Consider the following 18,071-nt stretch of genomic DNA (forward strand, 5'->3'; position numbering starts at 1 on the left):
GGTGGCTGTGCGGTATAGGGCAGGCACATGAGAGGCACAGCCTGTGGGCTGGACTGTTTGGGACCCTGTCTTAACTACAGCCTGCAGCGGGAGCAACAGCAGTGGCTGCAACTTCATTTGAACCTCAAGCTGGCCAAGAGGACATTGCTTCTCCATTTCAATTCTCTTTCATTTTCCTTGAGACCAGCATTTAATAAGCTAGGTGGAATATTTTTTGATGAGTATAAGGGACATTGAAGCACTTCAAAGTTCCTAAAATGTGATAGCATTGGCTTTTTGTCTAATTTAACTTAAAAGTTGTGACAAGATGAAAGTCTTTATATGTTTAATAAATTCCTTGTGTTTCTTTATTCCCTGCATTTTTTAGCAAAAATAGGAGTGAATTTCCTGAGGCAACTGTGCAAAAGTCTGATGCTCATCTCTTTTCCTGCTTCAGGATTGCAGGTCCTAGTGTAAAGAAACAGCCCAAGACTGGCAGAGTGGCAGAGCTGCAAAATGGGGAAGTCTGGTCAAAACTGGGTACCAGGAGAATAAGTAGAAAATGAAGGCAGGTGGGCTGGTTTTGCCCTTCACCTGCCAGTGAAGCTTTACTGCTGCCTGGAGAAGCCTCCTGAGGGTGAGGTACATGTAAACCCAGCTGACAGCATATGCGGATAACCACCTCCCCAGTGGTACCCATACTGCTAGTCTGTGGAGCACACTCTGGTAGCAAGAGCTTAGAAGATACATATATCCATTAATGATGAACACTTCAGTTTCCAGTGTTTGGTTCACATGAGGTAAAATATCAAATCAATGGAGTGATTAAGAATCCTTTACACAGTGTGAAAATAATACAAATATTTATCAAGTGTATACTAAGCATGCATATGGGCACAAAGATAATTTTAAAAACTTAACTACTGGTCAACGTCAATAGGAATCAATATTTTCAAGACTGCATGCGTACAGCCAAAGGGCATTCCACAGTGACAGGAAGCACATCAGGGGTTTCCAGGGAACAAAGGAAAAGGCAAAGAGGGAGGAAACTTCTAGGGGTGGTGGATGTTCATTATCTTAATTGTGCTGATATTATCACGGATATTTTATATATATATAAAATCTGTTAAGACTGACCAAATTATACACTTTAAATACATGCAGTCTATTGTTTGTCAATTATACTTCAATGAAGCAACTTTTTTAAATATGCGGGAAAAAGTCACGAAGTGTATTCCAAAAAGGCTGTATTAATTTACATCCCACCAGCAGCATATGCAAGCTCCCGCTTCATTAGTTTTGTCAGCACTATATTTCTTAAAGGAAAAAACAAAAACACAATGCTAATTTAGAGAGGCAATCTCTCTCATGTGCTTGAATGTGCATGTCTCTTTGATTACAAGACTGAAATTTGTTCATGTTGATCAGCTCTTTGCTCTTTTCTCTTTTTAACGTGTTTCTTATCAGTTTATAGGAGCTCTTAATTTAGATATGTGATTGCAAATATATCATCTATTTCTTTCCCTAGGCTAGATGTTTACATTCGTGTATACTTGATGTAATTATAATGTAAATAGACATTTTAAAGTTCAAGAATCGGAAAAAAAAATCTTAACAATGCTCAAAACACAAACAAAAAAAGCTCAGACAGAATTAGACATAAAAAAAATCATCTTTTATAATCACTTAATTTGTTCCACAAGGTGGCTGCCAGTAGCACAAGCTACATCGCAAGCAAGCCATATATGAAAACGTATCAAACATACACCTTTCACGTTCACTCTTTTGGTAAAATGGCCAGTTTCAAACATCTTTCTTAAAATGAAGATTGTATTAAGATATAAAATATTTTATGACTTAAGCAAGAGTCAGCAGAATTTGGATTTATAAACTCCTACTTCTTGCTTATTGATCCTGAGTGAGAAATGAGTCCATGAAATCGAACTGGGGTTGAGTGTTTTTTGTTTTCAAAGTCAAGTGAATAAATACCAGAAAAAGAGAATATTTACATATTCTCCTCAAGTGAAGAGTAAATCTTTGTATTAATAATATTATTACTTAAACTGTTTTCCTTCACTCTGTACCTTGAGTCCATAAGTTTTTAGACTACACAGCAGTGAAGAATGCTAATACTAGTAAAACCAGTAAAAGATGAACGCCTTTTTATCTGCTATACCAATTGGTACAAATTTAAGAAAACTACTTCCCCAAAAGGTAGTTAGAAGTATTCGTGAATTTGTCCAGTCCTTTGAAAATAAGTCATAATTAGTCATGAGAAGAAACAGAAACACATTTAACATTTAAAGAATGAATTTCAGTTTCTTTAATAACAGAATATTTTCAACTCTTATTCTCAAGCTTGTATCATTTGGTCAAGTTAGATGGTAAAATTAGATGATGTCTAATCTGGAACAAAAGTCCAGATTTCCTGAGACACACGCTGAAAAGCAGTAGAGGATGAAATGTGGAAATCAATGATGTGGCTGAGACTCCAGAAAAATCAAATTCTTAGAAGCTTTACTTCCTCATCCATAAAATGAGGGACGTGGATTAAATGATTGATGTATTTCCTTTCAGCTCTAACCTTTTCTAAATGCAGGCAGGATAAGTTGATAAAACTTGTGACAGATGTAGTCATATTTCTGGAGATTTTTTTTATTGCCAACCTGGGGTTTCTTAACTACTTTTCTTGCAAGTCCATCTCAGCTCAGGTTCAAACTCTAGCCCTGACCTATCTATGGAGCCTTGGCAAATAATTTATCCTCTTATTAAAGATAAGGAAATAAGGGCCCCAAGAGAATCATAATAGCAGCTACACCTCAAAGAGCTGTGACAATGAAAAGAGGGAATGCATCTGAATACTTGGCGGTGCCTGGCACAGAGTAAGATGCCCAGTAAACTGCATGCCTGCATATTTGAGGTATCGTAGTCCATCCGGGCTGGTATTAACAGAATACCATACATTGTGTGGCTTAAAAACAACAGAAATTTATTTCTCACAACTAATTGTGAGAGGCTCGGGTCCAAGAACAAGGCTCTTGGAGGATTTGGTGCTTGGCAAGGACCCCTTTCCTGGTTCAAAAATGGTCATCTTCCAAGCGACAAGGGAGCTCTCTGGGGCCTTTTTCATAAGGGCACGAATCCAATTCATGAGGACTCCACCCTCATGACCTAGTCACCTCCCAAACAGCACTGCACTGGGGGTTAGGTTTCAATATATGAATTCGGGGAGGGAGATGGGGAGAGGGAGGTATAAACATTCAGTCTTTTCCATGGGAGTAAATAGTACCAACTCACATGACACTCAGGTTTCACAAGTGAAACATGCTGTATCCCCAGCAGGTTAATACCAGGTAGACAGACATACCACAAACTTGAACAAATATTTCCATAGAAGAGTGAACAACATAACTGAAAATAGCCCTCGGGTTTGACTCATAAAACAGTTCAGCTATATATTTACTGTAAAAAGACTTCATGAAAAGGTGGGAGGGGAAAGGGGAAGAAAGAGAAAGGAAGGACTTCAACAACGGCCAGGACTGTGGTGTGAGCACCCTGCAGCCGACCAAGCGCACTAGATTTGAGTTCCCCGCCATCTCTGTATTATCTAGTTTCTCTTAGTACGGCCCACAAACCACTTCCACCTAGAATGCTTGTTACAACTGCAGGTGCCCGACCTTCACCCATTTTTAACATGCTATCTCATTAATTCTTACACCTTCTACAATTTGAGAACCTACTCCAATTGCTTTGTGGCCAGTGTTTGAAAATGTGGCCAATGCCTGAGTTCTTGAACAGCTTATAGCCAGAGTATAAATGTGCAGATTCCAAACCTAAGGACTGCCCACATCAACTTACCTGCAGCCCACCACAACTAAGAAACCAGTTCTTAATGCATTAAAGCTAATGAGAAAGTACAACCTACAGCTCATGAATTTGTCAAGTATCTGGGACAGTCAAAGGAATACGTATGATTGAAAAATGACACTTCTGGAATTTTCTCAGCATATTCTAAAATGCCAGTAACAACATTTATTTCATTCCTAAAATTAACTTTAACTGTGAACTGAAATAACACTTTTTGTTATAGTGAGCAGTCCCCAAAAATTCCATCAACAACTGAATTATAGTCTTTCTTAAAAGTTATTTTTACACATTTATGTCTCCTAACATTAAAAGGTTGCTTTTGACTTTAGCAGGTGCTTTGCAGATTTACATCAGCAGTAGAAAGTGCTTCCGTTGAATAGATTTTAGTCTTCAAAAATGTGACTGCATCCTTCATCTCTAGTTTTTCCATCTCCCAGTTGTTGATCTTACCAAAGAAAGAGGAAAATAATCAGTTTGCAAGCAGATGATGACATATAAGAGCTAGTTTCGCGATGCAAGTATATGAAAGTGACATCCAGCCAACTGCTTATAATGACACACATTTTAAAAGCTTAGTAAGACTGTGTGCTAGGACTGAAGAAAGCTCTCATGGTGAGAATTACAAAAACATTAAAGGTCCATCCTCTAAAGGGTGCAAAAATTCCTTTCTTTGGATAACCTTCCTTAAACTATACATAATAGCCAATATGGGGGGAAAAGGGTTATAGAGTAGCTCATTAAGAGACATGGGCCATCTTAACCTCCGTAATCCAAGTGTGATCCATTTTTGGATACTGAAGTACCATAATCAAAATTCAATCTACTTTTCACATTATATGCAGGACTAAATGAGTTGCATTTAGATCAGTCCCAAAATTAACGTAAATATAAATATATCAGTAAGGTTCTTGCTCCACACAGTGACATCTGGAGAGGCTATTCAAGAAAAGCTGTGATGCTCAGAATCAAACGAAGCATAAAAGGGAAGAGGAAGAACCATCCTCTTACAACCGTCCAGCTTTTTCTGGTGACAGACATCCTACAACAGCCTCACACTGGCCCATGAAAACAAGGCTTTAATTAACATCTTTTCTTCTCTTGTTCAAGATGATCTAGAAATTGGATAGGTTTTGAGTGTCTTAAATTAAATAAGAAAACATATATTTACATTTTTCCTCTTGACAGAAAAGATTAGAGTTGACCAAATGCAGCATTTATAAAGCCCCTAGTAAATGAGAATAATCAGCTGGGTAGGAGCTAAATCACGTACCAGGAATGTTCTTTTTCAAAGAAAACAAAAACTAAAACATTCCAATACTGCTGCAATCCTTTTAGTCCTGGTGACCAACTTCAACCACAACACTCCTGGCAGAATGGACATCAGTAACTGAAGACTATTTCATTTGCATTTTTTTCTTACCAAGATCACATGAAAACCCATTACTTTCAAATGCCGCATTTTCATAGCAAGGAATCCTCTGGGGTGGGTTGAACCCAAACAGTAAGTAGATTTAGGAACACATAGTACAGCTACTCTGAAAACAAAAATACAAAATATGAGACTAGTTACTAACGAGATGACCACTTACAATCTTGTTGCATTCCTGTTCTTCGGAAATTTCCAGGTTGAGCTCTCCACTGACCACACTCCTCACCATTCCCTACGGTGTTACCCTTCACTTCCTTATCACTTGGCCTATATAGATAGCCCAGCACACGAAGGCTACTTTAGGAACCAGAAACTTATAATAATGCTTTCTATGAACAGCTATCCCTTAACCATCTTTAAGGACGGCTACATTCTTGATGAGGAAAACTTTCAGAGCTGAAAGCACCCATTTTAAGGCCTTCCTGTGCAGTGCTAACCACTCATCTAGATATGATTCCTGCTACCAGAAGCACTGCTGCAGATGGCGCCACACGGTAAATGCTCTTCTTAGACACACTGTCTCCCAGAGAGAGGGGCATTTAAAAGCCAGAATGGGGAGACCAAATACAAAGAAGAAAACACTAAGACAGGCAAGACTGCTGGAACGATAAAATCTAGATGTGTAACAAAAATGTGGAAGGTATAATTTGGTTTTTTCATTGTTCTTGGTCTTCTGGAAAGATTAAGTTCATTGGGGGAAAAACAGACATTTGTATCCTTCCTGCCTTCTGTTATACTCTGGCTCTTATCTGAGATAAAGAGAAATTTTGTATCTTTAAAGGAAAGCTCTGATTCCTCATTTCTTCTTTGTACTTTAGGCTGAGAGTTCCTATATTATATTATTATGCCAGAACAGGTGAATACTTGAAAAGGAAAAAATGATCTTTAAACGAGATCAGAGAGAAAGCCTTTTTTTGAGAGGAGAAGGGTAATATGCGTAGGGAAGAGAGTAGTTTAAAAAGAGGGCCAAGGAACAAGCTAGATGGATCCAGAAAGGAGCAGGAGTTAGAACCATATGTGAATGGAGAGGGATGGGCAGGTAAGAGTCTGAATCCCGACAGGTCTTTTTTCCATACCTCTCTCTACCATATTTATGTGCATGTCCTACAAAGCAGTAGGGGATGTAAGTCACCGGGGGCCAGGATCCATGGCTGACTCGTCTTTCTGTGCTGCACAGGCCCAAGCAGAGCCTTTCCACAGAGACTGACTGAACACAGGCTGTGTGTAACATGACCTGATCCATCTGCCTAAAAGGCAGAACACTCTCAGGGTGCAGCACCGTATGTCTCCCAGAGACACCTTCTTGTAGTGTGTGAGTCAAGGAAACTGTTTCTAATTAACTTCGATATGGTTTGACCCATATGCAATACAGCTTAATTAAAAACAACTAAAGTTTCTGTATCTTTAGAAAGGTTTGGTGGTAGAGCAGGATATTTACCGGGTATTTGATTTTGGTAGAAGCCTTAATTCTTTGCAACCACTACAGCGTTATCTTGTCAAAAGTTTACACTGAGCTGTTGGTTTCAATTATGTCAACATTGTTTTACTGAACTGTTTAGTTTTAAAACCTAATTTTTAAAAACAGCCTGTTTCATTAAATGGCCAACTCCAATCCACTGTCTTCAACCACAGTGCCCACATTTATACCTACAGAGTAGATTAAAGGATGAGAAGTCTCGTGGTGCATTACAAGTCCCATACAAATATAAGGTCTTAGTATTGTTACTGCAATTTGGTATAAAGTCTTTGAGAATTAAAATTTAAATCTGGAAAGCTCAGCAAATGAGTATGTGTAAATAACCTCTGAATATCTGTAGCAGAAGTTACCACATCCGCGTCAGAAAATGGAAGCACTTGGCTCCTGTTAGTATCCATTCTGATTTCGAAATCTGAAAGAAAAGAATTGATATTAACTTTTCAAATATTGCTCAGAGTGATATTTTGTTTCAAAATACTGGGAAGACCAGTAATGATAATGGCAGCAGCTAAGATACACTTCGAGCTTACTCACCACGCGCCAGATACTAGTCTGGATTTTGTGTGTAGACGCTCACTTGTGCATCACAGGAGCCCTATGAGGTGGGTACCATTATTACTGCCATTTTACAGACAAGGAAACAGAGGCTGGTAAGTGCCCAAAGCACAGTGCTGGTAAGTAGTAGACAGAAAAATCCAACTGCAGGCAGTCCAGCTCCAGAGCCAGAGCTGCGCTGCGCTAAACTGCCGCACAGAACTCCTGCTCTTTTGTCGGAAGAAAACGAAAATAAAAGAGAAGAAAATCATATAAAGTCCCATACCAATATAATAATTATGTGGCAACTGCACACTTTTTGAGAAGTATCCTTCTCCCAGAAGGCTACTGAGGGCCTCCACAGCCTTCGCATTTGGCTGTAACGGCGCGAGTGAAGGCTTTGGCAGCGCTAAGTGGATGTCCTTGTGATACGGAGCGTCATCAAGTTTTAGACAAGTGGCCAAAATATGAAGCTTGTGAACATTCCTCTCCACGTCACCTCAAAAAGAAGAGAAAGAAAATATATAGTTAAGAAAAAAGTTAGTGCATTTAAGAAACGTATTAATGTACCTATAATTCTGATCATCTGCTTCTTGTTAGGAGGGATCTCTCCAGGTCTCCCTAGTTCCCACAGCGTGTGGATCAATGCCCTGTATATGATAATGTTTTCAGGTTTAAAGTCTCTTCCAAGGTGCTTTAGCCTAAACTCTTCATTGAACAGACGAGGAAATGCCCAGGAATGTTAAAACGCCTCATGATTAAGTAAAGGCAAATCTGGGACTAGAATCCAGGTCTCCTGGGTTCAGGGCTGTTTCTTCCATATTAGACTGCTTGAAAAATCAGCACATGGTGTTCCTTCATCCCTGTTCAACTTCGAAATTTCATACGTTGCTTTTAAAAGAATTTAAACTACTATGTTCCCAGACACAGCATCAAATTGTATATGTCTATCCTGATATTGCTTTTCCTTATTTAATATTAAAGACTGAAAGTCAACAATTAATTTGGCTCCAAGAGTAAATAAATTCACTACTTTGGTACGTGTTTGGCTTCTTGATCTAATGGGCTATGCCCTCATTATAGGCCGTGAATAGAAAGTGTTTATAGCTGCAAAAGTTGACTTCACTTGGCTTTAGATGTGACATATAAGGATTAGAAGCACAAACGCCTCTGATCAAGGCATAAAGAACAGCTTGGACATTCGGCCTTTGTGCAGGTGCATAAAGTGTAAACAGAAGGAACAGTGATGCTGTGTTTCTTATTCTTGCCTCCTACGTGCAGGATCTGTCATTCATTTAAAGGTGGCTCCTTACGTCTGCTGGTTTGAGGCACTGCCCTGACTTCACCGTTACTGGCCCTTTCATCAGTAGCAGCCGCTCCACACGTTTTAGCTAACACTGCTGCAGCTAAGACCCCACTCAGAATCACCAGGCGGCCTGCTGGTTCTGCCTTATTTCAGTCACCGTGGCACAATGATGTCCTACCTGAGGTCAGCAGCTCATTGATGATGTCCTTCTGGAGAAGCTGATTAACAGGGGCCAGAGGGAAATGGTTCATCAAGCAAAATGAACACACAGCATTTAATAGGTTTTCAGAAGAGATGTGGTGAAGACTACCAGTCAGAGCATTAGTCATAACGTCTAGGAACCTGCAGGGGAAGCCAGGAAAGTCAGCTTTCAAATATGAATAGAAGACAAGGTCATGGCCGAGCTAGTGAGGTGTCAAGGAACCAAATGGCTTTAAGGGGCTAAAACAATCAGGCTTGCAGTAAGTATTTACACATCTTTCAGGTCAGGTAGCTATCTCATAACAAATATATATACGCAACCAACATTAACTACTGCTGTGTGTCTACCACAGGGCAAATGTTTCTAGGCTTTAACTCATTTAAGTCCTGAACTCTGTGGGACAGGTATCATTATTATCCTCATAATAAACATGAGTCAACAGGCTGAGCAAGGCTGAGTAATAACTTGTCCGAGGATGCACCGCCAGGAAGTAGCAGAGACAACACTGGAAACCAAGCTGCCAGGGTCAGAGCCTTTTAACCATTGTGCTAGATCTTTATCATGAGTAAGACTATAAGGCTTGGAACACCATTGCAGTTTTGTGACCAGTTAAAATTCTCTAGCTATCAATACTGAGTTAAAAGAATTGTAAGTCTAATCCTACCACCCAGAGCTCATGTTATGCAGTATGACAAAGCCGTGAAGCACAGCGCAAGAGAGGAGAGATCAAAGTCAGGCCAGGTCACTTGCCCAGGGGGCCACTGCTAATATAGGGCACAGATACACTTTGAACCCACATCTGTGTGACTCTGAGGGCATAAGCTATATACCATTATATAGGAAAAAATGAAGTACTTGCAAAGTACTGTGATAGTGTGCAGGAAAGCAAGAAGGTAGGGTAGCTCTGGGGATAAGGGAGAATGTCAATAAGTGGAAAAGATGGCAAAGGGAAGATCACTTGAAACTAGCAAGGAAATGGAGCCCTGAAAGCATATGCTATTCAAGCTGCAGTGACTTGTGAGGCTGAGGCACAGGCAGGGACTCACAGCAGGGTCAGTACGCCCCGCAATAAGCTCTTAGTAACCATAAGCCCTAAAAGGAAATGTTTGAGATCAACTGGGCAGTCCCGTGGGGAGCAAGAAAGGCTCAGGAAGGCGGAGCAGGGCTGCCAGAGCGACAGCAGGCTGGGGAGAATGTAATGGGTCCCAGAGACAACAGCGACACTTATTAAGGGATAACTGACGGGATCCAGAGCACCTGCCGAAGGGCGGGGCTGCAGCCCGGGTGGTACTCACCCCTCCAGTCTTCTCTCATCCTGCTCCTTACGCTGGACCTCGTGCTGCAGCAACACCAAAACATGTCGCTCCTGCACATGCTCTGCTGGCTCTTTCCTCCCTGACTTGAACACGGAGTCCCTTCTGCTAAGAATGCTCTTTCCTGCCTATCTTCCCATGGTTTATTCCTCCCCAGCCTCCTTTCAAGATCTGCTCAGGTACCCTCTCCTCCAGGCAGGATGCTCGGCAAGCACCCTGACCCGCCACTTCGCCAGGCTAGGATGCTCGCACGTCCCTCCTTTAGTCCCGTGCATTCTGTATACAACACTATCACTTCAGTTTTCATGCTATACCTAATTGCCAGTTATGACATGTTACGTGCATTTCTGGTTTTTAATGAGCCCTAACAATGTAGAGAGGAAGGAAAGATGTTCTGGGTAGAGAGCAGAGATACAAAAGAGCATGGCATGTTTGAAGAAGTGTTGTATTTAATAGCAGAAATGCATGGCTGTGGCTAAACATGAAAAGAAGAGACAGCAGCACTTTGGGACCAAATGAATAGTTAGAGTCAAAACTAAACTATAAACTCAGGGGTTGAGGATATAAGCTGGGAGAGCTTGAAATGAAAACTTCTGTGCTGAATTAACAAGAAAATCATTTAAAAAAAAAACAAAGAAACAAGCAAGATGAAAAACAGCAAAGATAAAATAAAAGATTCTATTTAACTTCATAAATAAGGAATATTATGTTTTGCTTCTTGAAATGGATGATGGCCATGGATGGGTTCATTTGTAATAATTCACTGAGCTTATGATGACCTATAACCTTTCCTCTAAGTGTGAGGCGTGGCAATAAAAAAGTTAAAAAAAAACAAAAAGAACAAGTACATACTCGCGGGCCTGGCATGTGTCCAAGTGATTGAGAGAAGAATACACATTAAGAATGGAGACAAGGCTTTTCACATTTAGGAAGCCAGGTTCATCTGCTGCTTTCTTCATAAACAAGTCCATCAAACCAACAGGCCGAAAGCCAAAGTTTTCAAATAAAATCAGGAGAAAAAGAACCTAAAAAAATAAAGAATTGAGGGAAAACTTCTAAAGGATTACAGTATGCTAAGGGTAACTTTTTTAAATCTCAGAAAATGTAAACAGCAATAGAATTGTCCTGATTGACCAAATATCCCCTTAAAAGGAACGATTGTCTTTTCTTCACAAAATCTGTTCCAGTTATTCTTGAATCAGTGTAATCTCTTTTCCTAAGCTGAGAACCAGAGCATACAATGGTTTCCTTATTTCCATTTCATTTAAAAGAAATCCTCTCTACATGCTTTTCATATAACAGACCTGAAAATTACCTTTAAATATACCTTTTCTGAAGTTTTTCAAAATAACCAAGTCAATTTTGAACTGCTCCCCCTTCTAAACCTAGACACTTCCTAGATTCTAATAGATAACTCAAAATTTTCTATGTTCAATATTAATTCCTATTAATGAGAACGGAGCTGAAATACTATGATTAACATAAATGTTCCAGTTCACCTCTCATTTCCCTCTTAGTCCTTCTCACAATAAGCACTTCTCACAATTAGGAACTCCCTTTCCAAAATCAGCTTCCATAGTAAACTCAATATTCACCCTTTCCTCCCTTCCAAAGTTGACTAAACCAGGGATTTGACCTGGTTGCCACTACTTCACCACCAAAAGAAGTTTTTTACCAGCTGCTTCATTTAGATGTTTTATTATTAACACAGCCCCTGAATTTAAAGGTTCTTACTGTGGAAGAAACAAGCAAACATTTCATAAATAGAAAACACATACAATCATTAACTAGTGACATTTTATTCTTCAAAAAGCATAAGCCTGTCACATCACCTGTCTTTATTATTCCAACAAAGGAAAAGTGGAAAGACAGAAACAGCCCTGAGTCTCCAACTGAAGTACCATATAATCTTTTGAAAAAAACAAACAGAAAAGCAAACTTTGGACGATATAATTTTTGTTTCATATAGAAGGATGTCAAGACATTGAACAGTATATTAACAGGTAACCCCCAGATAGAAATAATAAGGAGTTAATTTTCAAGTCAGTTTAGCATTGGAATATTTTGGAATCTTAACTGCTTTAAACTGATAGAGAAATACTTCAAATGCTAAAGAAATTAGTATGTGTCTTGAAAGTTTCTGAGGCTTATTCTAAACTATTAACATACGTACTTGTTTCAACTTCCAGATGTCAAAAGTTGTAGCCACGTAATCTGCTATTCCCTTAAAAAGATCCATATTAAGATATCGGAGGTCTCTGCAAGACTGCAATATGTTGATTAACATTTTTAAAGGACATCCATGGATATTACCTTTAAGAATGAGTTAGATAAACAAAAATTAATGGCTTTGACTGTAAGATCCAAGATATTCTATATGCAACACTTTTGTTTCTTTAAAAAAAAGTATCACTATATTTTGTAAAAAAAAAGAAAACAAAACAAAACTATAGGCAAAAATAAAACTTCGCTCTAACCATATCATCAGGTATTTTTTATATAACTGCAAAGTTTTTAAAACAAACAAAACAATAAAGTCCAGAACAGTAGGCCAGATGCTACACATCACATAAGAAAAATTGCCCTTACTTGTGACCATCGCACTGCATTCATTCAGAAGGATAACAGAACGGTAATTCATGGCAGCCAGTACCTCAAACATATGCTGGCTATTCAAAACAGAAAATTGGTCTAATTCCTTCAAGGCTTTCATCTAAAGAAAAACAAACTTAAATTTAGTTTATCACTTGTAGCAAAATAGACTAAACTTTTATATTTAAATTAAAAAAGATTAAGTCTGAGCAAAGACAGACAACTAGATATATAGATAAATATATGTAAACACTTATATATACAGATAAATATAAATCTACTTCTGTTATTTCAATTCAGCAAAGTTAAAGCCAAAAGCACAACAACATCCTTCTAAAAAACTGACTTTAGGAGGTGATAGCAAGTCACAAGAAATATTTTTTTTCAAATTTCACCCAACAGAGAAAATTCAGAAGGTGTTTACCTCCAATTTCCTTTTAAGACCAATCGGTGCATCTTTTCCAATACATTTCATTACAGTTTGTAAAGTGAAGACATGTTCTATTTTCCAGACTTGCTGATCAACTAGCATCCTGTCATTGAACAGAATAAATACCACAGTCCTAAGATCTTAAAACCAGAAGAGAAATCTTAAAAGTCATTTGGTCCAGCTCCGACTTCTAGGCCCAAAGAAAAGATCTGCCTGCCCAAGAGAGTGTAAATAGTGAGTGAGAGCTCCAGGACCAGCCTCATATTGTTTCCTCTCACACTATTCTGCTATCTTTATGCATGAACAAATATTGGGAGATTAAACCAGGATATCTCAATGCATAGTCAAGGAAAAAGAGAATTAAGAATTATCCTCACCAACCTATGACATTAGATACGTTGCATTAATTTCAACCTCCTTTTCTAGCTGGGCCAGTGTCATGTGACCTCCACATAGTGCTCAAATAACCATTACGAATTGAGTACATAACAATTCTCCCCCAGCGCACATCAGTACTATGCTTTAAGATAACTTTAGATTTCAATGCTACCCGCACCTTTTTTATGTTGGACCCTGAAAGAAGCATTATTTCCAGCTTTAACTGATGCAGAGTCAGGACTTTAAGTTTAATATGGTATTAAAGACTATAACTACCAATAAAGTCCCCCCCCCACCGCCACCCAAAAAAGAGAAGCTTGACTTTCATCTTGGTTTTTTATTCACGATAAGAGAAACAGAGAAAGCATAAGAGATTTCTCACCACAACCCTGCTCGAAGGACATCCACATTCTTGCATGGCTCCATTGCCTCTAAAATAGTTGACAAAATTGAAAGACATTTCTCATCACATTCATTGATACGCTCCTGTTGAAATATAATTACAAAAAACACTATAGATGATGAGCTGATAGTAGACTATCTCACCCAAGCAAAACTAATGAACCGATGCTTTTAAGTAAAGGATTAAGTATCAAACCAATAATTTCATACAGAGTCAGTCCACAGTAAACAGCATCTTTGGAAAATAAGATGTCATATGTAAAAAAATCTTCCAAATAATTAATACACATTCTTTTATGCATCAACACCTTTTTTACATTCCCATTATCACTGAAAATCCATTTGACATTGATTATATTCCTCTGCTTCTTAAATAACTCTTTATCAAACATTATTTTTACCCTTTCTTAAGACCCAAGGCCACCACAACGACAAGAAGTCCAGTAATATAAGACCTATTTTCCCATTCGTAAAGAATCTTAAACATCAGTGCCCTTACAATTTCCCTATATCCTTTCCTGGGTATCAAAGTGCAGCCTCAGTTGTGAACTTTCTGATTCACATTTGCTGTCACATTTTACCACCACTATCTGGGCCTCAAGAGGAGCCCCAGGCTCCGTAGATCCTTCTTTCAAATCCCCTGACTTGGGTACTAATTCAGGCTCCAGGAGCGGCGGTGGGCCTCCCTTAGAAAGTGACTAGTAACAATACACCTTCCTTAGCACTCTACTATTTAATCACAACTAGTCTATACACTCAAGAGTACTTGTGACTGTATCTGAGGTAACGCAGGCTGAAAGATGTATGCTCTTTTGCTAAAATTACATGACTATTAAGTTACAAAGTCTCAAGTCAGAACCAGATAAAAAATGGATACTACTGGAAGGAAAAAAGGTCTCATTCCCATGAGAGGGTTTCCACTAACAATTTAGAGCATTATGTCAAAATCTGCTGTAAAAGAAAAGACCACTTGGCCAACGGTTTGAAGGGCAAATTCCCTGATGATATATTATCCTTTCAACCACAGCTAAAACGTCTTTGCAACATTTCAACAGGTTAGTGAGGTGAGATACAACTATATATTCTGATTCCAAATATTCACTGTTTATACCTCACCAATGCAGATGCTATGATGTGAACACCTTAGAGCGTCACTGACCAGGTAGAATGACTTACTGTAATCACTTTTAAATAACTATATAGGAAACACAGTCTACCAAAAAAATGGATATACTGCAGTTTAAACACACACACAAAATACAAATTAGTTCCTGGCTGAGAATATATGGAAATCACAATAATGAAAAAGTTGAGGTTAAAAACTCTCATATATCTATGAACTCAATTTTTGAATTCTATAGTAGGATAGGATATATGTCAGATCATCCTCAGGAAATTCTTGTCTTTTAAAAAATTATTTCATTATGATCACTGAGTTCAGAAGTCTGAAGAGTCCACTCTTAAAAGGTAAATGACTTTTTTAATGAATTTTTCTTTAGCCAAGTCTGGTGTCATTTCGGTGACATCAAAAAGGACACTGATTCCTTTGTTTGAAACTAAAAGTGGCTCCCCTATCCAATTTCATTCTCTTTCCAATCCATTTCCCACTCACACAGTGAGCTAAATATAAATTTGAGTATGTCGATCTTTGCCTAAAATATTTCAATGGATCCCCATTGTCCATAGGATAAACCCAAACTCCTTAGCCAGGAATAAAAGGTTCTTTATAATTTGCCCCCCTTTGTTTCAGTTTTATGCCTATAACATAGTAAATGTGTGACTCGTTACATGAAGGTTATTTTTGTAATTACCTACAAAATAGCTGTCTTCCCTTCAAGATTATAAGGACAGGAAGATGTCTTCTCTATCGCTACATCCCTGGTGACTTTAAGTGTAGTAATGTTTATTGCATCAATAAAGGAATCCACTAGCTGTGTGACTTTAGCCAAGTGACTTAACATCACTAGATCTGTTTCCTCATCTGCAAAACTGAGATAACATCAACCTTACAGGGTTATTGTGAAGACTGATTAAGACTATACAGGTAAATGGTGTAGTTACTCAATAAACATTAGACCCCTTCCCTTCCCTTTTCACTCTCTTTCAAGCACCCAATCTTTCCTTGCATATCTTGAATCTCTCCTCATTTTAGCTTATTCGCTATTTTTGAACTCTGGAGAAGAAAAATGGGGCAAGCTTTCATAAAGTTCTATAGCAGAAGGAAGATCTAGCTAACTTAGGGTCTCTAAATCATACATTACCTATGTAGAAATAAAAATAAGTAAACTACCATTTCACTGATAAGTCTCTTTCAAGGAGGCTACATGACATTTTCCCATCATTCTTTCAAGATACACTAAACCAAATAAAAGTATATTTAAGTCTCCTTTTGACTTTACCTGGACCACCCTCAGCAAAGTCTGTATGAGTAGGGTGTTCTGAGGAATTCCGAGCTTCACCATAGCATGAAGACTGAACAGCAGGCTGTTATAGTGTATGATCTTGGCTTCTCTCATACTGTGTTCGCACAGCTGGCTAAACGCAGGGTGGTTAAACATCAGTTGTTTTTCAAAGCGCTTCTGGTCGTCAGACATCCTTTTAGCAATTACCCACATTGCTGAGAAATAGTTACTACTAGGAAATGTAGGTGCTTCAGAAAATAGATCTAATACATCACTCAGGGAATTACACTTCTCAGACAGTTTTCTACAGCTCACAGGGGTTGGTTTTGTTCGCTTGGTGACTTCTTCATTGGAGGCCTCATGATGAAAGTTTATTTTCTTCAATCCATTATCAGAGACAAGGAAGTGTTTTGAGTCAAAGGACAGTCTCCTAGGACAAAGTAGTCTGTCAATTGTAAGCGCTGTTACAATTCTTATGCCCTTTGTTTGAAAGCCATCATCTCCTGATTTACAAATTAAGGCACCCTGAAAGAGACATCTAATAGAGGATTGTATTGTATTACCAAAGTTATTTAAGAAGTTTCTTGGGTTCCAGTTTGAATAAACAATTTGTGGTCTGCAAAATCCCAAAGGATACAGCCTCACAGTTCTGCCCGTTGGAACTAAAGTTCTGAATTGCCTGAGGTTCTGTAAAAAGGAACCTGCTCTGTTATTCATTTTGCCAGCCGCTGAAACACTTTCTAATGGCTTTAAAGTTGTCAAGATGACAAACACGTCGCTTCTATTAATGAAAGAAAACACATGCCGTTGTTTTCCTGTAGGGGAAGGGGTTATGAAAAAATAAAAATTTGAGTAAACTTTCTACTTAAATATATGAAATGTATTTAACAGAGACTTAAGTGGGAACAGAGGGAGACATTAAGATCTACGTTAAAAAAGTAAAACTATTTTACCAATATAGTCTTCCTCCACTTTTACCAATGTATATACACCATCTTAAAGGAGCAACGTTACTCTGAAAGCCGTCGTTGTGTAAACAAGGGGTTTTTTTTTGTTGTTGTTGTTAAAACATGACGTGGGTTTCTGATGGGAAAGTTTTCCTACAAAGCTTCCTCTGCAGTAAGGGATTTTATGTTATTACTGCCTTGGAGATGTCTTCAATGAAAATTAAGGGTTTAACGTTGATGGATACTTTTTAACACGAGGATTTAACAACGGCCGAACCAGGACTATTAAGAATAAGTAGCTGGACAAGTAGAACGGCTCAGGAGAGGAAGCAGCAAATTAAAGTGACGCTTGCACGTGGCCCGCGCTAAACAGACAGATACAAGCAGCCAGTATACACCAGGTCTCAGAACTGGTGTCGGGAGTCCGTCCTTTCGGAGCTGGGCCCCCAAGTATTAACCCATCTCCCTAAACTTACTTTCTAGGAAACTCCTGAGACCCTTCTCCGAAAGGAAAGAAGCCTGAAGAGTTTTGCCTATGTTCGTCGTCCACTCACCTTAGATCAAAACCCCCAGTTACATGCAGGCGCAGCCATGACAGTTTCCCCGAGAGCTGAGCGTATCGCGAGATTTTACGGATCCTTCCTAGGTCAAAAAGTGTACGTTCGCGGCAATTGCAGACGGTTTTCTTAGCGTGAAGAAAGCTTACTGAAAGGAACGACTCGTTTTTCCTAGCTACAGGAATAGGAGTAAAGGTGCCCACGCAGCTTTCAGTGGCAATGTATAATCATATACCCCAATACCTAACCCCTCCAA

At 38.8% G+C, this 18,071-nt stretch overlaps 1 protein-coding gene across 3 annotated transcripts; it reads right to left on the minus strand.

The window, feature by feature from the left end:
* Positions 1-1,632: 1,632 nt before the first annotated feature.
* FASTKD2 (FAST kinase domains 2) lies at positions 1,633-18,035 on the minus strand. 3 transcript variants are annotated; one of them, XM_010960106.3, is made up of 12 exons: positions 17,813-18,035; positions 16,309-16,741; positions 13,890-13,993; positions 13,124-13,232; positions 12,697-12,820; positions 12,281-12,420; positions 10,960-11,132; positions 8,771-8,934; positions 7,573-7,785; positions 7,077-7,164; positions 5,267-5,381; positions 1,633-4,291 (listed from the first exon to the last, which is right to left on the minus strand). In XM_010960106.3, the coding sequence occupies exons 2-12, from the start codon at positions 16,522-16,524 to the stop codon at positions 4,172-4,174; spliced, it is 1,566 nt and encodes a 521-aa protein (XP_010958408.1). In that variant the 5' UTR covers positions 16,525-16,741; positions 17,813-18,035; the 3' UTR covers positions 1,633-4,171. The 3 variants fall into 3 exon arrangements, with proteins under 3 accessions (XP_010958408.1, XP_010958407.1, XP_045376459.1); XM_010960105.3 differs by having other exon boundaries at positions 16,309-17,126; positions 17,813-18,029; XM_045520503.2 differs by lacking the exons at positions 13,124-13,232; positions 16,309-16,741; positions 17,813-18,035.
* Positions 18,036-18,071: the final 36 nt, after the last annotated feature.

Source organism: Camelus bactrianus, chromosome 5 (assembly GCF_048773025.1).
Source record: "Camelus bactrianus isolate YW-2024 breed Bactrian camel chromosome 5, ASM4877302v1, whole genome shotgun sequence".
Classification (NCBI taxonomy): domain Eukaryota; kingdom Metazoa; phylum Chordata; class Mammalia; order Artiodactyla; family Camelidae; genus Camelus; species Camelus bactrianus.

Bases quoted from the DNA above. Each gene is read 5' to 3' on its own strand.
- FASTKD2 (XM_010960105.3), bottom strand. From the start codon at position 17,028: ATGAATAACAGAGCAGGTTCCTTTTTACAGAACCTCAGGCAATTCAGA. The intron at 12,821-13,123 runs GTAAACACCTTC...GTTTTTCTTTAG, and splicing joins GTCTTAAAAGGAAATTGGAG to ATGAAAGCCTTGAAGGAATT. The intron at 7,165-7,572 runs GTATGGGACTTT...CTTTTCTTTCAG, and splicing joins GCCACATAATTATTATATTG to ATTTCGAAATCAGAATGGAT.